At 42.8% G+C, this 26,025-nt stretch overlaps 1 protein-coding gene across 1 annotated transcript in view; it reads right to left on the minus strand.

Annotated features, from left to right (window-relative positions):
• The window catches only part of LOC102750063 (ATP-dependent RNA helicase TDRD9-like), a 34,262-nt gene that overhangs the window by 7,187 nt on the left and 1,050 nt on the right, over positions 1–26,025 (minus strand). Inside the window, exons 2-6 of the mRNA XM_081829818.1 lie at positions 18,193–18,290; positions 16,359–16,580; positions 15,347–15,469; positions 10,886–10,966; positions 8,246–8,410 (exon numbers count right to left, since the gene is read on the minus strand). Coding sequence (XP_081685944.1) covers positions 8,246–8,410; positions 10,886–10,966; positions 15,347–15,469; positions 16,359–16,580; positions 18,193–18,290 — 689 coding nt within the window. The remainder of the gene's footprint in view (positions 1–8,245; positions 8,411–10,885; positions 10,967–15,346; positions 15,470–16,358; positions 16,581–18,192; positions 18,291–26,025) is intronic.

A 26,025-nucleotide genomic window follows, 5' to 3' on the forward strand; every position in this document is an offset into this window, starting at 1 on the left:
AAGATGTGGTCCATATACACAATGGAATATTACTCAGCCATCAGAAAGGATGAATACCCAACTTTTACATCAACATGGATGGGACTGGAGGAGATCATGCTAAGTGAAACAAGTCAAGCAGAGAAAGTCAATTATCATATGGTTTCACTTATTTGTGGAACAGAAAGAATAGCATGGAGGACATTAGGAGAAGGAAGGGAAAAATGAAGGGGGGGGAATCGGAGGGGGAGACAAACCAGGAGAGACTATGGACTCTGAGAAACAAACTGAGGGTTTTAGAGGGGAGAGGGGTGGGGGGATTGGTTAGCCCGGTGATGGGTATTAAGGAGGGCATGTACTGCATGGAGCACTGGCTGTTATATGAAAACAATGAATCGTGGAACACTACATCAAAAACAAATGATGTACTACTGTATGGTGACTAACATAATAAATGAATGAATGAATGAATGACTGTTTGGTAGAATTCCCCTGGGAAGCCATCTGGTCCTGGGCTCTTGTTTGTTGGGAGATTTTTATTACTACTTCAATTTCCTTGCTGGTTATGGGTCTGTTCAAATTTTCTATTTCTTCCTGATTCAGTTTTGATAGTTTATACATCTCTAGGAATGCATCCATTTCTTCCAGATTGCCTAATTTGTTGGGATATAGTTGCTCATAATATGTTCTTATAATTTTATTTCTTTGGTGTTGGTTGTGATCGCTCCTCTTTCATTCATTTTATTTATTTGGGTCCTTTCTCTTTTCTTTTTGATAAGCCTGGCCAGGAGTTTATCAATCTTACTAATTCTTTCAAAGAACGAGCTCCTAGTTTCGTTGATCTGTTCTACTGGTTTCTATTTCATTGATTTAATCATTATTAATTCTCTTCTCCTGCTGCGTTTAGGCTTTATTTGCTGTTGTTTCTCTAGCTCCTTTACATATAAAGTTAGGGTGTGTATTTGAGACTTTTCTTGTTTCTTGAGAAAGGCTTGTATTGCTGTATACTTCCCTCTTAGGACTGCCTTTGCTGCATCCCAAAGGTTTGGAACCACTGTGTTTTCATTTTCATTTGTTTCCATGAGTTTTTTTAATCTGTCTTTAATTTCCTGGTTGATCCATTCATTCTTTAGTAGGACACTCTTTAGCCTCCATGTATGAGTTCTTTCCAAATTTCCTCTTGTGACTGAGTTCCAGTTTCAAAGCATTGTGGTGTGAAAACATGCAGGGAATAATCCCAATCATTTGGTACCAGTTGAGACCTGATTTCTGATAGTATGTGATCTATTCTGGAGAATGTTCCATGTGCAATCGAGAAGAATGTGTATTATGTTGCTTTAAAATGAAATGCTCTGAATATATCTGTGAAGTCCATCTGGTCCGGTGTGTCATTCAAAGCCCTCGTTTCCTTGTTGATCTTCTGCTTAGATAATCTGTCCATTGCAGTGAGTGGGGTGTTGAAGTCCCCTACTATTGTATTTTATCAATGTGTTTAATTTTGTTATTAATTGGCTTATATAATTGGCTGCTCCCATGTTAGGGGCATAGATATTTACAATTGTAGATCTTCTTGCTGGATAGACCCTTTAAGTAGGATACAGTGTCCTTCCTTCCTCATCTCTTATTATAGTCTTTGGTTTAAAATCTAATTTGTCCGATATGAGGATTGCCACCCCAGATTCCTTCTGATGTCCATTTGCATAATAAGTGGTTTTCCACCTCACTTTAAATCTGGGGGTGTCTTTGGGTCTAAAATGAGTCTCTTGCAGACAGCATATGGATGGGTCTTGTTGTTTTATCCAATCTGATAGCCTGTGTCCTTTGATTGGGGCATTTAGCCCATTTACATTCAGGGTAACTACTGAAAGATGTGAATTTAGTGCCATCGTATTTTACCTGTACAGTCACTGTTTCCGTACATTGTCTCTGCTCCTTCCTGGTCTGTTACTTTTGGGCTCTCTCTTTGCTTAAAGGATCCCCTTTAAAATTTCCTGTAGGGCTGGTTTAGTGCAAATTCTTTTAGTTTCCGTTTGTCCTGGAAGCTTTTTATCTCTGTTTTGAATGACATCCTAGCTGGTCAAGTATTCTTGGCTGCATGTTTTTCTCATTTAGTGCTCTGAATATATCATGCCAGTCCTTTCTGGCCTGCCAGGTCTCTGTGGATAGGTCTCCTGCTAGTCTAATGTTTCTACCCATGTAGGTTATGGGCCTCTTATCCCAAGCTGCTTTCAGGGTTTTCTCTTTGTCTCTGAGATTTACAAGTTTCATTATTATATGTCAGGATGTTGACCTTTTTTTATTGATTTTGAGGGGTTCTCTCTGCCTCCTGGACTTGAATGCCTGTCTCATTCCCCAGATTAGGGAAGTTCTCTGCTATAATTTGCTTCAATGTACCTTCTGCCCCTCTTTCTCTCTTTCCTCCTCTTCTGGGATCCCAATTATTCTAATATTGTTTTGCTTTATGGTATCACTTATCTCTCGAATTCTCCCCTTGTGATCCAGTAGTTGTTTCTCTTTTTCTCAGCTTCTTTATTCTCTATCATTTTGTCTTCTATCTCACTAATTCTCACTTCTGCCTCATTTATCCTAGCAGTTAGAGCCTCCATTTTTTATTGCCTCTCATTAATAGACTTTCTGATTTCGACTTGATTAGATTTTAGTTCTTTTATTTCTCCAGAAAGGGATTCTCTAGTGTCTTCTATGCTTTTTTCAAGCCCAGCTAGTATCTTTATAATCGTTATTCTGAAATCCTACTTATATCCATACTGATTAGGTCCCTGGCAGTCAGTACTGCCTCTTGTTCTCTTTTTTGGGGTGAGTTTTTCCATCTTGTCATTCATGCAGAAAATGGAAGCTTTTCTAGCAGTAATCATGAAGACAGTATGGTACTGGCACAAAAACAGACACTTCTTCGACAAAGCAGGAAAGAATACCCAATGGAAAAAAGACAGTCTCTTCAACAAATGGTGTTGGGAAAATTGGACAGCCACATGCAGAATAATGAAACTGGACCATTTCCTTACACCACACACAAAAACAGACTCAAAATGGTTGAAAGACCTCAATGTGAGACAGGAGTCCATCAAAATCCTAAAGGAGAACACAGGCAGCAACCACTCTGACCTTGGCTGCAGCAACTTCTTGCTAGACATGTCTTTAAAAGCAAGGGACACAAAGGCAAAAATGAACTATTGGGACTTCATCAAGATGAAAAGGTTTTGCACAGCAAAGGAAACAGTTGACAAAACCAAAAGACAACCGACAGAATGGGAGAAGATATTTGCAAATGTCTTATCAGATAAAGGGCTAGGATCCAAAAACTATAAAGAACTTACCAAACTCAATATCTAAAGAACAAATGATCCAATCAAGAAATGGGCAGAAGACACAAACAGAATCTCTCCAAAGAAGACATATAAATGGCCAATAGACACATGGAAAAAATGCTCCACATCACTTGCCATCAGGGAAATACAAATCAAAACCACAATGAGATACCACCTCACACCAGTCAGAATGGCTAAAATTAACAAGTCAGGAAACGACAGATGTTGCCGGGGATGCGGAGAAAGGGGAACCCTCCTACACTGTTGGTGGGAATGCAAGCTGGTGCAACCACTCTGGAAAACAGTATGGAGGTTCCTCAAAAAAGCTGAAAATAGAGCTACCCTACAACCCAGCAACTGCACTACTGGGTATTTACCCCAGAGATACAAATGTAGTGATCCAAAGAGGCACCTGCACCCTAATGTTTATAGCAGCAATGTCCACCATAGATAAACTATGGAAAGAGCCCAGATGTCTATCAACAGACAAATGGGTAAGGAAGATGTGGTATATATATTCACAATGGAATACTACTCAGCCATCAAAAAATGAAATCTTGCCAAGTGCAACAACATGGATGAAACTAGTGGGTATTAAGCTAAGTGAAATAAGTCAATCAGAGGGGCACCTGGGTGGCTCAGTCGTTAAGCATCTACCTTCAGCTCAGGTCATGATCCCAGGGTCCTGGGATCGAGCCCCACATTGGGCTCCCTGCTCAGCAGGAAGCCTGCTTCTCCTTCTACCATTCTCCCTGCTTGCGTTCCTGCTCTCGCTGTCTCTCTCTCTGTCAATAAAATCTTTAAAAAAAAAAAAAATAAGGGCACCTGGGTGGCTCAGTTGGTTAAGCGACTGCCTTCGGCTCAGGTCATGATCCTGGAGTCCCAGGATCGAGTCCCGCATCGGGCTTCCTGCTCAGCGGGGAGTCTGTTTCTCCCTCTGACCCTCCCCCCTCTCCTGCTCTCTCTCTCTCATTCTCTCTCTCAAATAAATAAATAAAATCTTAAAAAAAAAAAAAGAAATAAGTCAATCAGAGAAAGACAATCATCATATGATTTCACTCATATGTGGAATTTAAGAAACAAAACAGAGGAGCATAGAAGACGAGAGGCAAAAAAACCAAGATGAAATCAGAGAGGGAGGCAAACCAGAAGAGACTCTTAATCACAGGAAACAAACTGAGGGTTGCTGGAGGGGAGGGGGGTGAGGAGATGGGGTAACTGGGTGATGGACATTAAGGAGGGCACATGATATAATGAGTACTGGATATTATACAAGACTGATGAATCGCTGACCTCTACCTCTGAAACTAATAATACAGTATACATTAATGAACTGAATTTTAAAAATGTTTTTAAAAAGAAAAAAATAAATGGGGACAAGAAAGGGACAGGAGAGAAGGAGCTAGTTAAGGTAAAGCGAGGAGGGGTAAACAGTGAATCAGAAAAGGTCCTTAAGAAGGTGGGAAGGGAGAAAGGCTGGTGTTCCACAGAAGGAAGGGTGCTTCTCCTACTGACATTAGGTAGTACACCCAGGTAATATGATGGCAGTAGTAACAATAATAAAATGAGAATTTTAACCAAAGTCCTCTGACTCCAAAAACCATTCAGCAGAATCTATACAAAAAACAAATTTAGTAAGGCTTAAAGTTAGTATCTAGTTAGGTCTTAATTATTCATTCTTTGAAATATTTACCAAGCACCTATTAAGTACCACAGTATTTGGTATAGAATGCTAAAACCAGGTATTCTCCAACCTGTGGAACATAAGCCATTGGCTGGTGAACGGCCCTGGCTGCCCAGATCATGCAGGCTCAGAGGGCAAATGCTCAGTCCTGACCCAACTCCTCAGCATATCCTTAAGTAATCTTCTAAATGATTCCAACACTTAATGGCCAGTTGAAGAGAGACTTGTAAGCCACTGCTACTCTCACATTCCAAAATGGGTCAAAAAATGCAAAAAAAAAAAAAAAAATTGGGGGGCGCCTAGGTGGCTCAGTCATTAAGCGTCTGCCTTCGGCTCAGGTCATGATCCCAGGATCCTGGGATCGAGCCCTACATTGGGCTCCCTGTTCCGCGGGAAGCCTGCTTCTCCCTCTCCCACTCCCCCTGCTTGTGTTCCCTCTCTCACTGTCTCTCTGTCAAATAAATAAAAAATCTTTAAAAAAAAATAATACTCTTTTAAAAAAAATTTTTTAAGAAAATGCAGAATTTTAAAATATGATAAATAAGCGTCCTCTCCCCTGTACCTTGAATATGGGCTGCATTTAGTGACTTGTCTCCAAAGAGCAAAGAAGAAGACATGTCCCTCCTTACCCTGTTTACATCTCACTAGGGGTGACAGGCAATGAGCAAAGGAACGAACCAAACATGCATACAATGTGCAGGCAAACATACACAGACACACACACACACACACACACACACGCAAGAAAAAGAAAGGGGTAACGTTACAAGGGAGAAGCCTGGCAAACACTTCGTTGGCCAGGAGATCAAGGCCAGCATCACCAGGGATGAGCTATGCTGGTGGTCACTACACGACAATATAGGACTTCACCCCTGTGGTCTTCCTCCACGAACACATAGCCCCAAGTATACTCTTGAGAAAAACATCAGAAAAATTCTAATAGTGGGGCATCCTACAAATACCTGACCAGTACTCCTAAAAACTGCAAGGTCCTCAAAAATAAGAAACATCTGAGAAACTGTCAGCCCAGAGGAGCCTAAGGAGACATGACAACTCAAAGCAATGTGGGATCCTAGGACAGAAAAAGGAAATTAGGGAAAAACCAATAAAATCTAAATAAATACAAGTTTAGTTATAGTAATATAACAGTTTCTTCGTTCTGACATTTTTAAATGCTACAAACTAAACGTGAACTACAGAATCTAGGTGATAGATATGGAGGTGTTCATTATAAAATTCTTTTAACTCTCTTGGTTTTTTTAAACACGTCATTTAAAAAGTTGGAAAAACAAGACATGCTACATTTTAATGGCCATCACTGGCCTCCCTCTGACACAATTAGATTTGACAAAATGTGTCTTCTCACATTAGGTGGAACCTAGTCAGTCAACTCACTGTTGTCACGACTATTGTTTACGTTCACATCACAAACGTTTGTAATAAAAGTCAAACTGCCAGACAGAGCACTTTGGCCCCATCCATCAAAATTACAAATGCATAAACCATCTGACCAGCAATTCCACTTCCGGGAACTTATTTTCTAGGAAGGCCTCACCTACACCAGGGTCTTCAACGGGGGCAGCTTACTCCCCAGAGATTGCCTGCAAACATTTTTGGTTGTCACAATGGGAGACCCTACTTGCATCCAGTGGGTCAAAGCCAGAAATGCTATTCAATATCCTAAGGTGAATGCACAGGGCAGCCCCCACCACACAGAACTGGCCCAAAATGTCAACAGTGCTACTAAGACTGGGAGAGCCTGGCCTCTAAGACACACTGTCACACGTGCAGAGCTGTTCTCCTGCAACACTGTTTTTATAAGAGAAGCCCAGAGGGGTGGCCTGGGTGGCTCAGTTGGTTGAGGGGCGGACTCTTGGTTTCAGCTCAGGTCATGCATGATCTCAGGATCCTGGGATGGAGCCCCGCATCCAGCTCAGCCCTCAGAGAGGAGTCTGCTCCCTTTCCCTCTGCCCCTCTCCCCTCTAAATAAATCAATCAATAAATCTTGGGGGGAAAAAAAAGGCCCAGAAACACTGGAGATTAGTGAGATACAGAATGACATATGCACTTGAAAGAACAGAATATAGCTCTAAAAAAGAGAATGAAAAAACCACGTACTGACGAGAAAAAACATGAAAGGGTGAATGAGAACGCAAGGTGCACGCAGAAGGAGCACTGCCCTTTCTGTAAAGGGGAGACAGTAGGTTTGCATTTGCTCCCGCACACATACCAATTTATACAATGCTTCCTAAGAACTCCTTAACAGTGGTTTCCTCTCGTTGGCAGGGAAGCTGGGCAGAGGGCAGGAGTAGGAAGGACATAGTTTACACCTGCTCATACTTTTCGATGTTCAAATCCTGTGAATGTATTACCCATGTGAAAATAATTTGGATTCAACAGCAGCTGTTCATAAGAATACATTATCACAGTTCTGCAACACAACAATACGTCCCTCCTTCAGTCTAGAGCAGTAAAGTTTGTCTTAAGGGCGCCTGGGTGGCTCAGTTGGTTAAGCGACTGCCTTCGGCTCAGGTCATGATCCTGGAGTCCCGGGATCGAGTCCCGCATCGGGCTCCCTGCTCAGCGGGGGGTCTGCTTCCCCCTCTGCCCTCTTCCCTCTCGTGCTCTCTGTCTCTCATTCTCTCTCTCTCTCAAATAAATAAATAAAATCTTTAAAAAAAAAAAAAAAAGCAGCAGTTCGGGGGCGCCTGGGTGGCTTAGTCAGTTAAGCATCTGCCTTTGGCTCAGAGGTCATGGTCCCAGGGTCCTGGGATCAAGCCTCGCATCATCAGGCTCCCTGCTCAGCGGGCAGCCTGCCTCTCCCTCTCCCTCTGCAGCTCCCCCCTCCACTTGTGTTGTCTCTCTTGTTCACTCTGATGTCTCTCTCAAATAAATAATCTTTAAAAAAATAATAAAAGAAGCAGTTTAATCAAAATAGAATTTGAAATAAGATTACCTCCCACCCCCAAATGAATCCACAATTCTGTAGATGACCAGAATCTGACATTTTTCATCAACAAAGTATAAAGCCAGTCAATAATTTTCACCGGAATATACAATGTGAGTGTTTATACACTCATGGTTTACAACAAACACGGGAGGTTCCTTCCACTTATTCTTCTCCAGTCCCTACCCCCCACCATCTCCCAGCTTGGGACTTCAAGCTCTGCTACAGTATTAACAACTGCAGCTGATGAAAGCAGGCTTAATCAAACACAAAAGTACATTCACTATAAAAGAATGCATTCCAACATACCCTGCCATGATGAATGTGCCCCAAATCATCAAGATAATACTCTTCAATTGAATGGGGCTTTCCTTCCACTTCAAAAACATAAGCAGGGTTCATCTTGTTTTGAACAGGAACAGCAAAGTAATCTGCAAACTCTTTACAATTGATGGTGGCCGACATGAGGATTACCTACAGAATAAGAGAAACCGTTAAAACAAATAAAATAGTCATAATAATAACTGAAATGAAATACTGTTAAAATGCCAAGCTTGTCTTCTGCTTTAATAATTTTCAAAATTTTAGTAGAATACATTGATTTAATCCCTAGTGTAATACTAATTATTGCAGTTTGAAGAATGCTCGGAGATACCACCTTTTATTATTTAAATTATTTATTATCTTAAATAATTTTATCAAGTGAGAAACTACATGTCCAATAAAGCTGAATTATAACCATTTATCTAAAATGAAACTTTGTAAAAGAAAACAAAACAGAGTAAGTTACTAGATGAGGTGTTACAGAAAGTGAGGGAGTAGAGCAGCCCTGGTAGACATGGAGTCGGAAAACCTTGGTTCTAAGCCGAGAGGAACCAGTTCAGATCTGAGCAAGACACAGAGGATTGGGGACCCACCTCAGGTGTTAGTTTTGCCAGAAATGCAGTATGAGAGGATACCTTTAAGAGACTCGGCCGTGAAAACAGGGGCAGCACTCACAGCACACCAGATGTGCCCTAAATAAGGCAGCAGCTCAACGAAGAATGCCCACCACCCACCAGCCTCAGAAATGCTCACCAGGGGTAAACACAACTCTCTGCTGGGGGCTGACTACCCACTGCATCCTGGCGAGTAGGATCTCTACGGTGTGTGCATCATAGCAGAAAAGTAACTTTATACAGGCATTATCTGCAGTTAGTGGGCATACAAAATATGCCAATTTTCTCCTTCGACATTAGATCCAAAGGGTATTTTAAAAGCATATTAACCAGAATTCACTTTAAGATGAGATGCCTGATGTTGGAAGGAAGGCTCGGAGAAGCCACTTGGATGTAAGAACGGCCCCCAAGGGGCAGACCCTGTCACAGTAGATGATCTCTACACAATCTTCCAAAGGATAGTGAGGCTAACGACACGCAGGGCCTTTGTTCTGTTGAGGCAGCATGCGGTCATCAGTCAGACTGCTCAGGGCAACCAAGATTCCACACTGCCACCAGCTTCGCCTCCAAAGAGACAACGTGGCAGCCCGAGACACCTGCTTGTGCAGGGTGAGACTGGGCTGAGCGTGGTCAGCCAGCAGGGGAAGCGGGGTCAGCACCTGCAGGGACGGCACAGAGCCAGGAACCTCTACGGGTCTGTGTGGCAGAAAGGAAGACCTTCAGGCCCACCTGCCCACACTCCTGAATCGCAGTCTCCGGCAGCAGCTCTCTTTTTAAAAAGTAATAAAAAAAAGAATTTTTGAGCAGTTCAAAAAACTCTGTACAATGCCATCTAGAACCGGACTTCTAATTTCTTGGCCCAGAAAATATTCTGCTTCATAAGTTTCTTAATAAATTAAGAAAATACTGAAACTAACTAATGGTTTCCTCCAATTTATATGATAGGTACCAAATTCCTGGCCACCATTTTCAGCAGTGTGGTAGACTTTTTAAAATCCACTAGTACTCTTAGTTCTCTTTCCTACCGAAAACTAAAAAAACGTAATTAAGTCAATATCTAACTAAAAGTAGAAAAGTCTTAACATGACAACTGAGAAAGGCCCCAATTTGTTGAACAATCTTTAATGTCATCTTTTAAGGGTCCAAAAAAGGAATAAAACAGCCAAATTCCTGCATTCTTTTTACAATCACCTCAAGCAATAAGACAACCATGTGCAATGTCAGGTTCCATTCATTTAGCGCCCACCAGGTGAGAGGCTGACAGCCCCATCTTGGGGGCGGGGCAAGGAGAAGAAATGCTTCCATAAGCAAATAAATAGACGACACACTGGAAGACAAGACACTTTATGTTTAGAAAGCAACTTGCTTTCCAACAGCAATAAACCCTGTCACAGCCCTTTACACGGTGACACCTCACGGCAACCATGGCTGCCCTTCAGAAAGCTGTCCCCACACACAGGGATGGCCTATGTCCAGAATGCATAATTATTATAACCCCTCGTTATTTTGGTCTGGTTCACACCGTGCTCCTTTTAGTTCACATAAGATGCAAACAACGCTCACATCCCCACGGACTTTCAGTTAACCCAAACAGAAGTCTCTACGACAGCTGCCCACATAACCGCTCTCAAGCTTCCACGTGCTCCGGTGCTGTTTTTAAAACAGATTACAGATATATTCACATACCTTCAAATTGTGGTAATTTTTCAACCAAAAGCAGTGCATTCAACCAACACCCAGCATTTCATTAGAGTCAACTATTATTACATCATTTTCTGCCTGGAGAAAATTTTAGAATTTAATGCAACATAATAACCAAAAAGTATTCCATACTCTGATCCTAAGAAAATGCCCCTGAGCTAGCATCCTAGCAAAATGTGGAGAAGTATGTGTGACAACAAATTTTTTAAGAGTCACTGCTTTCAACTGTTTCTGTAAAAATAAAGAGAAATAAAACTAAATAATAAGCCTTAACCCTAAATATTTCTGTTACTCATGAAATCAAATTTACCTTCACAAAACGTGAATTTGTTCTTAAAAGTTTACGGACCACCAACAGCAGGAAATCCATTTCTTCAGTTCGCTCATGTACCTACAAAATAAAAAAGCGGGGCACCCCACATATCAAGCAACACACACATGACTGCCCAACGAACAGAGGGAAGTGGTTTTAATGGTGCACCCAGGAGACTGGGGACAAATCTGCTCTCTCTCTCTGCTAAAGGTACTTCCTTGGGACTGGTATCACTCCCAGGTAAGAGAAAGCCAGGAACACTGGCCCGCAAACGAGAGGGCACAGAAGAGGCATGTCACTGTCCGCACCCCCCACCCCCGTGCTTCTCTTTGGGGCCCTACTGGCATTTGGGCAGAGTAATGTTTAGCATCCTTGGGCCTGCCCCTTCAATGCCAATCATGTCCCCGGATCACTATTAACAACCAAAATCACCCCCAGACATCCTCAGCACAGAGAACAACTGGACCAGCCTCCCCATGCTATCCCTGGCCAGCCACACACCTCTGCCTCACTCTCATGTTACACTTATTTTAGCAAGTAAGTACAGGGTGAAAGCTGTGGCTGGACAGCAGCGTACCCCATCCATGATGTGCAGAGCTGTGTTCCCAAGGGCGGGCTAAGGTGGTCTCTGAACAGTTAGATCAGTCAAAAGCAGGGAAAGCAGACCCAGGTCAGCTGAGGACACCAGCGCGAGCTGCAGGAGCACTGGGGAAATGGTGTCAAGGGGGTCACCCCTGGATGGTTCACTCCAAGTTCTACCACTCAGGGAGAGCAGCTACTTCCCCCCTCCTCAGGTGGGAGCCCTTCAAGCAGAGCCCACCCAAGGTCCCACAGCTCCCTCGGCCTCCCCCTACTCTGCCGGCCCCAGAACCAGCCAACAGCAAAGGGTTGGGTCATGTGGGGCTGTTTTTTCACAAGAACCCTCTACTTGGTCACGTAGCCAGGATACCTCATTGCATAAGGGCACAGGAAGATTCTATTCTGGGACGTTTTGCTGCCAAAGTGGAGAGATTAGCTACAGAGTCTGAAAGAGGGAGCTCTCTTCCCCTCGGAGTAAAAGGCCCAATGATTTATTCCACAGCCATGTCTGTTCCAGGTCCTACCCCTTCCTCACTCCCCACCAAAGGGGAGATGGGGAAGGGAGGACAGAAAAAAGAAAACAAAAACAAAAACAACAAAACAGCAGCTGGAAAGTATTTAATGTTCATGTCCATGGCTGGAAATCCTAGAAACACCATTATAAATCGAATTCTTATGTCATTCTATCATCGGACTCCAGAACACCTCCTCAACATAAACATTCTATCTCTTCCTTGAGAAGGAAAAATACTCTCATCAGTGAAGAGCCCCAAAGTGACATCTCCTCAGCTTCTAGCTCGACCTCCACACTCTGACGCTAACGACCCGGCTTCTCCCTGGGCTCTCGAAGCCACCCTGCCTCCTCTCCCGCTCTGAGGACCCCACTCTCCTCAGGATGCCCACAGCCCTCTCCCTGCCACTGGCCTCCACAGCACATAAACACACATACCTCAGCAGGTATCTGTCTCCCCAGGAGACTGGATGAAAGGAGAAACCACGATTTACCTGTCTTTATAACTTCGGCACCTGATGAGGCAGGTACCGGAAAAAAGCTTCTTGAATGAACGGCTTACCTGAAACTAGTTTATTATTTTTCAAGAGCTGAGAAGTTAAAAACATTAGCATCCCATTTTCAACTGCGTGGCCATCTTCAATCTTTGCTCTTAGATTTGCTTTGAAATTCAATCATCCCACACAACTGGAACAATAGTTTATAAACCTACAATTTCAAGTATAATGCAATCCAACCTCTGCTGAAGCAAATACTTATCGGCATGCCTACTAGGAGCTAGGGATACAGTAGAGCCAGAAGCTGTTGTTAACAGAGTGACAAGACAGGTCTCTGCTAGCGACCGGTGCCCTGCAGAGCAAGCTCTTGCTGAGAGCAGCCAACAGGAGGTATGACGGCACAGCTTCAGGAAGGACTGAAGTCAGTAACACAGGTGGATGGGGTGTCCTCGTCACTCAGGGATGTGTGCGCAAGAAGCCCACTTAGACAGAAAGGCAGTGGATACACAGAAAATACACAAGGATGCCAGCGGCAGAGCTCCAGAGTAAACTGCCCAGGGCGCGCCCCGCAACACCATTTGCTGTGTGGAGCCCTCCACTTAAGGCTCAATAAGCGGTAACTACTGTGAACTTGGCAATGCCACCTTTGAGTACACTGCCCATGAAACCTGCATTTCCTCCTATCTAATCCAAAGACACTCAAAAATGCCAAAAATCATAAAGAAAAATCCTGAACCATGGTGATTAACATAATAAAACAAACATTTATCAGGGCATTTCTGCAAAGTAACCTTAGTTTCTTGCACCATTTTTCTAGGAGCTTAGGAATTATATCATATGTACAACAACAACATAAAACCTTTAAAAATACAGAACTCAGAGTACTTGAACATTTGTAAAATATTTTTAATTAATTTTTAATGATTTTTAATATTTTTAATATTTTAATATTAAATATTTATTAAGTAAGAAAGTTGTTCTTGTATTAGACAGTGGTGTACAATATTACTTCATGGGATAATGTTTAATTAAAATATACTAATTTATGTATTTATTAGCTTTATCCGTAAAGCGGAGAGAACTGCTGCATAATTTTAAGAAAAATGTAAATGAGGGTTTTGGCATCACTAATAAAGTTAAATTAGCATAAGTTTAAAAAAAAAGAAAAATCCTGAACCATACTGCACGTTACACTATTTTGCAAAGAACAAGAGATCGTTTTCCTACTTTCTACTCTCCCAAACACCCCCTAGTAATTTAAAACCATGTTTAGGGGCACCTGGGTGGCTCAGTCGGTTAAGCACCTGCCTTCGGTTCAGGTCACAATCCTGAGGTCCTGGGATCCAGCCGCGCACTACCTCCCTGCTCAGCGGGGAGTCTGCTTCTCCCTCTCCCTCTGCCCCTTCCCCACACTCGTGCATGCACATGCTCTCTACCTCCTCTCAAATAAATAAAATCTTTAATAAAAATAAAAATTATAAAACCACATTTAGCTGTACACAAGCTAACAAATGCACCCACTCAGCTCTACCTGAAGTATGTGTGTTATTAATGATCACACACACTTCAAGAGAGTAGAGAGACCTGACCCTCCACAGCCACCCAGATGGCTTCATTTCAGCCTCTGTCTTCAGCTCCATCTCCAACCTTCCACAAATCTCTCTCTTTGCTGAAGCTTCTTAAGGCATAAATACTGGGGTTTAAAACTCAAGAATGTGGGGCGCCTGGGTGGCTCAGTTGGTTAAGCGACTGCCTTCAGCTCAGGTCGTGATCCTGGAGTCCCGGGATCGAGTCCCACATCGGGCTCCCTGCTCAGCAGGGGGTCTGCTTCTCCCTCTGCCCTCTTCCCTCTCGTGCTCTCTGTCTCTCATTCTCTCTCTCTCAAATGGATGAATAAAATCTTTAAAAAAAAAAAAAAAAAAGAATGTGGGCTGGAGGCATTTCCAAAACTCCTGGGAAAATTGAATACAACATCATCCCACCTCAAAAAACTCGTTTAAAATATAAACAAAATCAATTACATATTCCATCCTGAGCAAAACCCAGAAAGATAAGACTGGCACAAAGACAGACTCTTGAGTTTTTTTTCCGAAAGGAGACTATATCAGTATCTTATATTTATTGATTTTGTTAAAAGACACTAATTAGGGCACCTGGGTGGCTCATGGCTCAATTGGTTAAGCGACTGCCTTCGGCTCAGGTCATGATCCTGGAGTCCCGGGATCAAGTCCCGCGTCGGGCTCCCTGCTCAGCGGGGAGTCTGTTTCTCCCTCTCCCGCTCCCCCCTCTTGTGCTCTTTCTCTCTCTCACTCTCTCTCTCAAATAAATAAAATCTTAAAAAAAACAAAAAAGACACCAATTATTCTTGTTACAGTAGACAGAAAGTATCTGTGATGCACACAAAATACCTACATACCAGTATCTGATGGGGCTAACACTCTAAACCAGAGGTCGGCAGACTGTCCCTGCAAAAGGCAGACAGTGAGAATGTCCAGCTTTGCAGAACACGGCGGCTGATGCAGCCACGGTTCTCTTCCGCAGCAATGCAGCCACACCCATAAACAAGCAAGCAGATCCGTGTTCACATAAAACTTTATTTACAGAGACAGGTGCCAAATTTGGCCTGAGAGCTGTAGTCTGTCAACCCTACCCTAAACAAGGAATGTGGTCATAGTCCCCAACCTCCAAGCCTGCGTTTTAGAACTAAGAGCAAAACAGAGAATCAACATTCATGAAGAGAATAAGGCAGATATAGACCCACAGTACTTTTTGACACTTTACAAGGAGGGAACATTTACAGTAATTTGCAGGGTTCTCTTCTAAAATAAGAATATGAATATCAGAGCAGACCTATGTAAAAGAAGTACTTACTTCATCAATGAAGACATGGGTGAATTCCATCAAACTCTTAGCACTAACAATTTTCTGAAGCAAGACCCCTGTTGTCATATAAATTAACTTGGTGTCTTCTGTTGCTATTTTCTCTAACCCTACCTAAAAGTAGGGAAGGAAAAGAGAAAGGAGAAAACTTTCAGGTTTAAATGGTTTGCATTTAACTACCAAAAAAGGCTATGTCCATTTATTATTGGAGATAAGTAAGAAAGGGAATAAAAAATACAGAACTTAAATTAAAACTATTGTTCTTGGAGTGCCTGGGTGGCTCAGCTGGTTGAGCATCTGACTCTTAATCCCAGCTCAGGTCTTGATCTCAGGGTAATGAGTTCAAGCCCCACGTTGGGCTCCACGCTGGGTGTGGAGCCTACTTAAAAATAAACACAAACAAAAGCTGTTGTCAAGTTGATTTTTTTCTTCTCTTTTTCGGCGGGGGGGAACTATGGCTTATCTAGTAATGTCTCATCTGTATCATTTTTACATTAAGACAACAGTGTACGAAGACCTCTACATACAAAGAAAAATTACAAAACCCATGAGTCTGAGAATTCTCACTTCTTTCCTGTTCAACTGAGAAACTGAAGTTATTACCAAGAAATTCAGTTTCACTATTTTCAGGGGCACCTGGGTGGCTCAGTTGGTTGAGAGTCCAACTCTTGATTTTGGCTTGGGTCATGATCTTCAGGGTCCGGAAATCAAGCCACATATCCAGCTTCATGCTCAGCACAGAGTCTGCTTGTCCCTCTCCCTCTACACTTCCCCCTACTCGTGCGCGGGCTCCCTCACTCTCTTTGGAATGAATAGATAAAATCTTTAAAAGAAATTGGCTAAGAAATTCAGTTTCACTATTTTTTTTTAAATTACACCACAGTTCTGCTCTGTAAGCAACTGGTTTCATTTCCATTTCCAGAAGAAAATAACCACATCTTATCATCAACTTATATGGAATAAAGAATTCACAAGGAGGGAGACGTCTTGCTCTCAATCTCACCTGATAGCCCACCAGTCCACCCAACGTCCAGGCTCGCTCTTTACTGATCCATCTGGCAATACTGCTGGCCCCTATCTTCCGAGGTTGGGTCACAACAATGTTGCAGTAGGTAGAGCGCTGAATATAATGATCCAGGATATACTGTGGGAGCTGAGTACTTTTACCACTACCCGTGGCACCATGTATAACCACCACAGAATTACTTTCTATCAGAGAAATAACCTAGAATTTAAAAAAAGTTCTTTTGAAATTGCCACAAAATTAATGATGACATAGACTATTACCTAGAAGTCAAAAACTTTATCTTAGGAGGATGTTCAGGATTTATCTGCCTTTCATCTTTAAAAGTTAAATTATTACCTAACCATCTAAATATCACAATAGAGAGAAAGAAGGCTACAAATGGCTGCTACTCGGAAAAGCAATCCAACCGCTGAGCACAGGAACTGCTAACAGCCACAGAAAGCCAAGCCAGCGCAGCCCCAGCGCTCCAGGCCTCCACATCTCCATCCAAAAACGTAGAACACCTGGGGCGCCTGGGTGGCTCAGTCGGTTGAGCGGCTGCCTTCGTCTCAGGTCATGATCCCGGGGTCCTGGGATCGAGCCCCACGTGGGGCTCCCTGCTCAGCGGGGAGTCTGCTTCTCCCTCTGCCTCCCCCCTGGCTTGTGTTCGTGCTCTCTCTCTCAGATAAATAAAATCTTTAAAAAAAAATGAAAACACTCAAGGATTTCCATAGTCTAAAAAAGTCTAAAGACCTATTATTTTAAAATTTTGTAATGAATCTTATATAATTCTGAGAAACATGAAAGTACTGCTGTTATTACCCTCAGGTGGTTTAAAATTTTTTTTTTTTTTTAAAGATTTTATTTATTTTTGAGAGAGAGCGAGCGCGCATAAGCGCGAGCACAAGCCGAGGGGAAGGGCAGAGGCAGAAGCATACTCCCTACCGAGCCGGCAGCCCAATTCGGGACTCTATCCCAGGACCTGAGTCAAAGGCAGACACTTAACCAACTGAGCCACCCAGGCCCTGGTTTTAAAATTTCATTTGAAATTCTGCAGATGCGTTTTCAATTAATTTCCACTGTATCACTTACAGACTGTATGGAGCATTTTTAAAACTCCAATCTAATTCCTACCCACCACTCCTTGACTCCACCCTAAATTTATCTAAGCTCTTATCTCTCTGGCAATTGCTATGGTCAGGGAATACAAATTATGAGTTTAAGCCTCTAAAAATTAATAAAGAATATATATTCCACAAAAGTTTACGGCTCACTAAAACAAACCTTAAATTTGGAACATTTATGGTTTAGTTTTATCTGTAACTGATCCTTCCACTAGTATGTTAAATGTTTCAACATGCTCATTTCTGACCTGGTTTAAAAACGTGTAAATAATTAAAAGCGTAATCAGCCTGCTGCAATTATCTGGCCCAGCATTGTTTAATAAAATGATATATCAATGACTGATCAAATCAATTAATAGGCCAGTAGAATGTTAGAGAGAACTGTGGCCAGGGTACATTATTACTTTACAAAAAGACTTGGCAGTGAGTTTTTTCCCAAGAAGCAGCTCTCCTGGGGACTGCAGAGGTGTTTCCCTACAGCTATCTCAGAGGAGGGAAGGCTGAACAAATGAAAGTACAGCCAAAAGGAAGACCATCAACACCGTTATTATGAGGCCCGGGCACATGCTGCTCTGGCCGCCCCAGTGTCTGGCACAAGCCATTTATGCTTGCCTGACACCTCACCACTTTCTCTCTATAAACCAAAAAGTTGGGCCTCAGACATTTATTCAAACAGCAGAATTATATTATGACAAAAATAATTTTACCTCTTCCTTACATCGATTTATAGGCAAATCAGGATATTTATAATTTGTCTCTGGGATGCATGTCACATTGCTTAATTTAGCCGAAGATGGCCTTGCACCTGTATTCAGACAAAACAAACAAATACAATTAAGTATCTGAAAAAGGAGAAGGTAAACAACCCAACGTTATGTCTAATCTATATATAGTTATATCTAATCTATATATACAGCATATACATGTACACGCACACAAATGCAAAAGTACATTCTACAGGCTAACAATGCAAGCAGGGTAACCAGTAAATTTCCTCAGTACCCACTATTAATCATTTATACAAGCTGAGCAGACTTACACCTCCATCACAGCCATCAACGTGGTAGGCTTAGCACCACCTCCTAAGATGAAAGACCGGCAAGCACAGTACCTATCACCTGAAAATGGTACCTTGAAAATTAGTGAAGAACACCTCATTTAGAATGGCCTCAGGAGGCCGGCAGGAGCAGCGCTGCCGCCCCCCATTCACTGACCACAGCAGACCCAACAGGAAGACACGCCCCTTGCCCATGGATACTATGTTACCTTCCCAGCAGGACGAAGGAAGGTTTCCTCCTCCCCTGGCAACAGCCCAGCCAATGAGAGACCGTCACGGCCCAGCCAATGGGAGACGGTCCCGGCTCAGCCAAAGACAGATGGTCCAGCCTAGCCAATGAGAAACCTCTATACTTTGAGCTCTGTTTACTCCAGTGGACTTTCCGTTTACAACAACCCCACTCCCCACCCCTCAAAAAAGAGCCTCCTCTGCTTTGTTCTCAGGTTTTTCTCTACCTTGCTTGTCGTGGATTGAAATTGTTATTCCCAGATAAATCCATCTTTTGCTGGTAAAATAACTGGCAGTTTTTTTTTTTAAGGTTAACAGTACTAAAATGGTTAGCTTAAAGAACAAACTTTTATTTCAAATTTAGAATGCACCGTTTTTATTTTAATTAAAGATTTTATTTATTTGAGAGAGAGAGAGATAGCAAGAGCAGGAACACAAGCAGCGGGGAGTGGGAGAGGGAGAAGCAGGCTTCCGGCCGAGCAGGGAACCCGATGCGGGGCTTGATCCCAGGACCCCGGGATCATGACCTGAGCCGAAGGCAGATGCTTAACGACTGAGCCACCCAGGCGCCCTGTTGTTAGTTTCTTACTACTAAAATAAATTCATAGACACGAAATACCACTGACGAACTACAGGTATCCTGAAAATGAGCAATTTGACTCTGATAAAGAAGCATGATGCAGCGCTCTGACCATTATCATCCTCCTGTAAATATACCCCCCCTCTCCAGCAATGCTAGAAATTCTGGACCTCAAAAATCATCACTTGACGGATTGACAAGTCATCAAAATTTACAGGACACAAACTTTTTTTTTTTAAGATTTTATTTATTTATTTGACAGAAGAGACAGCAAGAGAGGGAACACAAGCAGGGGGAGTGGGAGAGGGAGAAGCAGGCTTCCCGCAGAGCAGGGAGCCCAATGTGGGGCTTGATCCCAGGACCCTGGGATCATGACCTGAGCTGAAGGCAGATGCTTAACCGACTGAGCCACCCAGGCGCCCCAGGACGCAAACTTTTATTGGGAAATAAGTTTTTACTTCCAAAAAAATACTCTTTAAACGCTCCCACCTCTTCCAAATTTAGAGCTCGTTCCCCTTCCTCAGTATCTCCCCCAACGCCTGCCCTCTTCCTCCCAGCCCTTCATTTCTCTGCCCCATCATCTCCTCCTCCTGTGTTCTGCCATAGTCCCTTCCCACCTGATACACATATTCTGTTTCATAACTAGTCTAATAATAATTAAAATATAGCTATTCTCCTATATTTGAATCAAGGTGTGTAGTACTTGTTCCAAATTTTAAAAACAGAGAAGCGAGACCTATTATAATCTCTCAGAACCAAGGTAGCTTTTTTGTGGACAACAGCACTCTTCCTAGGGCACCAGGGGCCACAGCCACAGGAGGATTCTCCAAATCCTGCCCTCAGCTCTCTGATCCTCTCGTCAGTGCACAACTGGCTCTGGGACTCTCAAAAACATGTATTCTTCTTCCATTCTCCTGTCTTGCTTTCCTCCCATCAATCTGCTCAGCTTTTGAAGAACTCCATCACCAATGTCACCCTGTTTTCCCAAGTGGTACACCTACCCCTGGTCTCACCCCTCCAGAAGGCTCTCTCAACTAAGGAGTCCTTAGAATTAACCACATTACCTGCCAAACATTGAGTTGGAGCAAAATTCAGTGCGTGGACAGTTTCTGATTTAAAAATGGTTCCAACAGTTCATTAAATTATTTCAAACTCTGAAGGGTGGCTGGGTATCCAGGCCAAACCACAAAGGTAAGAACTCAGACATTTACAAAAATAGGGGAAAAATAAACACGTTCCCATGCTTGATGCTGGCAGGTTTATCAATCAGTAATATAGGAGAGGGATGCACACAGCAGCAGAGGGCTCCTGAGCTGGAACACCACTGCAAGAAGAACAAGCAGTGTGGACAGAGTGGGAATGAGAAAGGCAGGAGGAGCTCTGCAAAAAGGCGCCAAGGTAGCAAAGACTCTTAGAATTACAAAAAGGCAGCAGCTATGTTGTTTGCTAAGAGACTTTAAGACGCAGTTCACTGTGCTGCTAACAGAGCCATTACTTTGACAACATTGATGTGACTTACATTCCTTGATTACATGCATTTTGAAGGTTGCTACTTAAAGACAGAAATCTTACAGAAAAAAATACTGAAAGTCTTAACTCTATTGTCTAAACCCTAGCCCTTCCTCCACAGAACACAAACACAGTTGGACGTTTCTAGGTCACTGGCTGAAGCACACCCAGCACAAATCAAGTCCTGCCTGCGAGTCCACCGCCAGAGAGGGACAGGAAACCAAACAGGGAAATGTTCAGGGCCACATGGCTCTTTCATCTGTGCATCAGCAACAAAATCAAAGGGAGGTGACCAGGAAAAGCATCGTTGGTTAAGTTCTCAAAGAGAAGAAAATGGGTAATTTATGGAAAATCAGCAAACTACATAAGGCAAAGTGTAATCCAAAAGTGCCATGAGAAATACGTCAAGCTCAAAATTCACTATTTTTATTTTCCTTTTATCTTTTTATCCTAATATTACAATATTTTACATGAACTGGAAAAAACTGGAAACCATAAAAACTTCTAGTTTCTCTTCATTAAGTCACCCTACCATATTCTCATCAAGCATATATAAAAATCTAACAAAAAAATTCAGCAGTTAGGGGTTCCAAACAGTATATAATAGATTTGAACTGGAATATATAACATTTTATTTTACTTTATTTATTTCAAAGAGAGAGAGTGAGCATGAGAGAGTAGAGGGTCAGAGGGAGAAGGAGACTCCCCATTGAGCAGGGAGCCCAATGCGGGACTCGATCCAGGGACTCCAAAATCATGACCTGAGCCGAAGGCAGTTGCTTAACCAACTGAGCCACCCAGGTGCCCAACATTTCTTTACTTAAAATTTAGACACTGTACATTACATAAAATAAGTTTAATTACTACATTACTGACTTAACCATTACATATCACTTTTTCAAATACGGAATGGCATTCTGAATATAAAATTAAACTTAACATGTTTCCCTTTGCAGTTATTATATATTCCACACAGGCCATTCTCTTAAAACCAAAAGAAAAGCTATGAGTAAGATGGAAACAACAACTAAAAATATTACCACACAAAAAGGGCGGTAGCATTTAATCACAAGCCGAAGACACCATCCCAGGACAAACTCAAAACCGTTGCAGGAAAGCAACAGAGGGGCACCTGGGTGGCTCAGTCAGTTAAGCAGCTGCCTTCGGCTCAGGTCATGATCCCAGGGTCCTGGGATGGAGTCCCGTGTCGGGCTCCCTACTCAGCAGGGGAGTCTGCTTCTCCCTCTGCCTGCCACTCCCTCCCCTTGCTTGTGCGTTCGCTTTCTCCCGCTCTCTGTCAAATAAATAAACAAGATCTTAAAAAAAAAAAAAAAAAAAAGGAAAGCAACAGAAACACTGCAGGAGTCCACAATTTGGGACCAAGATCAATCAATTCAGAAATGCCATCAGATCTCAATTTCTTTAAAATGATTTACCTTTAACATATAAAACTAGTCTAATGCAATTTACAGAAACTCACTGAGTGTGCATTCAGGATTTATATTTAGAAATAATTTTTTAATTTAAATTCAATTTATTAACATATAGTGCATTATTAGTTTCCAAGGTAGAGTTCAGTGATTCATCAGTTACATATAACACCCAGTGCTCATTACATTATGTGCCCTCCTTAATGCCCATCATCCACTTACCCCATCCCCCCTCCTCCCTCCCCTCCAACAACCCTCAGTTTGTTTCCTAGAGTTAGAGGAGTCTCTCATGGAGAATCCATACTGTATGATTATATAAATTTCTAGAAAACACAATCTATAGGAACAGATCAGGTTACCTTGAGACATGACTAGGAGTGTGTTGTGGGGTGAGGGGTGGGAAGAGGCAGGAGGGATAGGTTAAAAAGAACATGAAAACACTTTCAGAGTGATGACCATGCTCATTATCTTGATTGTGTTGACAGTTTCATCAATGTATAGATGTCAAAACTTACCAAATTGTACTCTTTTGTATCTGCAGTTTATTGTATGTTGATTATACCTTAATACAGCTATTTTAAAATAAAAAATTATTTTAAAAAAAGTCTCTCATGGTTTGTCTCCCTCTCTGATGACTTCCCATTCAGTTTTCCCTCCCTTCCCCTATGATCCTCTGTGCTGTTTCTTATATTCCACATGAGTGAAACCATATGATAATTGTCTTTCTCTGACTGACTTATTTTGCTCAACATGTTACCCTCCAGTTCCATCCACATCGATGTAATGTTAAGTATTCATTCTTTCTGATGGCTGAGGAATACTCCATTGTATCTATGAACCCCAGCTTTTTTTATCCATTCAGATGTCGATGGACATCTGGGGTTTTTCCATAGTTTGGCTACTGTGGACATTGTTGCTATGAACATTGGGGTGCACATTGAGCCCTTCTTTTCACTACATCTGTGTCTTTGGGGTAAATATCCAGTAGTGCGATTGCTGGATCGTACGGAAGCTCTATTTTCAACTTTTTGAGGAATCTCTACACTGTTTTCCAGAGTGGCTGCACCAGCTTGCATTCCCACCAACAGTGTAAGAGGGTTCCCCTAGAAATAATTTTTTAAACCACTTACTTAGATGAAGTAGTACCTGTATCATGCCAAAATCAAAAGTATTTTGAGACAAAGTATTTTATAACTGGATATAACCTGTGGTGTGAGACTGGGACTGGAGGTATGGGTGTGATCTCCTGGCTTTAATACATACCAACCCAGACACAGGAACAGCTGTGTGCACACACACGTGTTAACCTCAGCTCTCTTCCCCAGTGCTCCAGAGGCATGTCAAAACGTGGAGCAGCACCTTCCTGCCTCCCACGGCCAGCCCCTCCCTCGCCCCAGATCCAACCCATTACCACACCCTGTGCAGTCCATCCCATGCCTGCCCCCTCCCCCTGCTGTTGTCAGCCGGTCATCACCAGTGAGTCTCCCCTGGACAGGACCACCCCTCCTAACTCTCCTTGGGTCCGCTCGGACCCCCTCCAATAGGACCAGGGTGGTCTTCCCAAAACACAGTTCTAATCATACAACATCCCCCTCCTCCCTTCGCACTCATCCCAGGATTAACCTAGAACCTTTAATGGCTTCCCGCTACTCTGAGCATCAAGACCAAAATTCCTAGCTATGGCCCACAGCCTCTGCCACTGGTCATGCCTCTCTCATCCAGCCCCATCCAGTATAGCCACACTAGTTCTCTAATGCTCCTGCAATAAACTAAGTGGCTCAAAACAATACACACTCTCTCACAGTGACGGAAGTCAGCAGTCCAAAATCCATCTCACTGAGCTAAGCTCAAGGTGCTGCATGGATGGTTCCTGCATGGATGGTTCTGGGAAGAAGCTGTTCCCATACCTTTTCAGCTTCTTGAAGCCACCTGCATTCCTTGGTTTGTGGGGCCCTTTCTGCCATCACTCCAAACTAAGGCTTCCACTATCATATCTCATCCTACTGACTCTGATCCTCCTACCTTTCTTGTGGAAGAACCCTGTGATGACACTGGGCCCCCTGGACAATCACCCCATCCAAGCTCTTTAACTTAATCCCAGCTGCCAGGTTCCTTTTACCCTGGAATGTACCACAGCCACAGGTTGTTTGGATGTGGACCAAGTCTTGGAGGGCTATTATCCAGCCTACAACTGACCGTGCCCAGGCCTGCCCACCTCCACTCTCGATTCCCCAGCAACAATGCCTGTTTAAGGCTTGGTGCCTCCCCGTCACAGACCTTCTGTAAACATTCCCTCCACGCTGATCCTCACACCACCCAGGAAACTTCTATCATCCTTCAGCTCCAAGCTCAACCGTTACTTTCTTGATACCTCAGCTCAAGTCAGAAACCCTTGTCTCAGGCCCCCATAGAGCTGTCTTTCAGAGCATTTATCTCCAAAAGCATTTACTTGTGTAACTACATGATTAAATGGTAATCTCTGTGCAAGGAGGGGCCAGGTCTTATTACTTACCATATTCCCATGGCCCCATACAGTCTCTGGCACACACCTTGACAAACACTGGTCATTGAATGAATCCTCTGAATAGAGTCAAAACTGTAATTTATGTGACTTCCTGGTGAAAAGCTCCAAACTATAAAGATGCCAGGCACGGGCGCCTGGGTGGCTCAGTTGGTTAAGCGACTGCCTTCAGCTCAGGTCATGATCCTGGAGTCCCGGGATCGAGTCCTGCATCGGGCTCTCTGCTCGGCAGGGAGTCTGCTTCTCCCTCTGACCCTCCTCCCTCTCATGCTCTCTGTCTCTCATTCTGTCTCAAATAAATAAATAAAATCTTTAAAAAATAAATAAATAAATAAAGATGCCAGGCACAAAGAAAGCAAATAGCAGTTCCAAATATTAATCCAAGTCAAAAGTTACTAGAGCAGACACTTCCAATGGCAGGCATTCAGCAACCTAGCTACCTGCATACAATGGCAGTCCCATATGGTATGCCCCGGGGTCAGGACATATGGGTATAACCAGAAGGATCACATCACAGTCATCTGAAAACTAATACGCTTCCCCAAATGGAAAGATGAGATGATGGATATCTTTGCACAAGAAGACATATGGCTCTTTCATGCTTCTACAGAAGCTGTGTTGTACTCCACTACATGTCCTCTGTCCGCTGACATTGAAGAGACCTCCAAGGCTCCCCACAGACAAGCAACGAAGCCATCAACGTTCTTACACATACAACTCTGTACTTTTCTTAACATGAGTAAAAACTGGATCAAGGGGCACACACATTTTGAACTATCACTTCTGGTGATAGTATACAAGACTCGTCAGACAAATATTCCTCCTGAGGGCAATTAAGGACAGTAGAGGAAATATACAAAGGGCATCTAGTGAGGGAACCCCATAGTAAGTAAGCTTACAGTAAGGCAACAATGCAGAGATGAAGGCAAAGAACTCAATGAGCTTTTGCTTTAAGGTGAAACATAAGCAATGAGAAATTAACCTGAATACAGTACAGTGACCAAACAATGAGAAAACAAAACTAAATGAGACACTGGGGCACAGATAATGGCTCAGAATTTTTCCAGAACTGGCGAAAGATACTGATATTCTGTACTGTCAAGAAGCCCAAACAAATCCCAAGAAGAATATAGATTAATGTACTATTTCATATGGACTGTATTTTGCAACTTTTAAAAAGGCTAAAAAAGAAAAGGAAATTACTCTAACCCCAAC

Source organism: Leptonychotes weddellii, chromosome 9, assembly GCF_054177405.1.
Source record: "Leptonychotes weddellii isolate Sample4059 chromosome 9, ASM5417740v2, whole genome shotgun sequence".
Taxonomy (NCBI): Eukaryota; Metazoa; Chordata; class Mammalia; order Carnivora; family Phocidae; genus Leptonychotes; species Leptonychotes weddellii.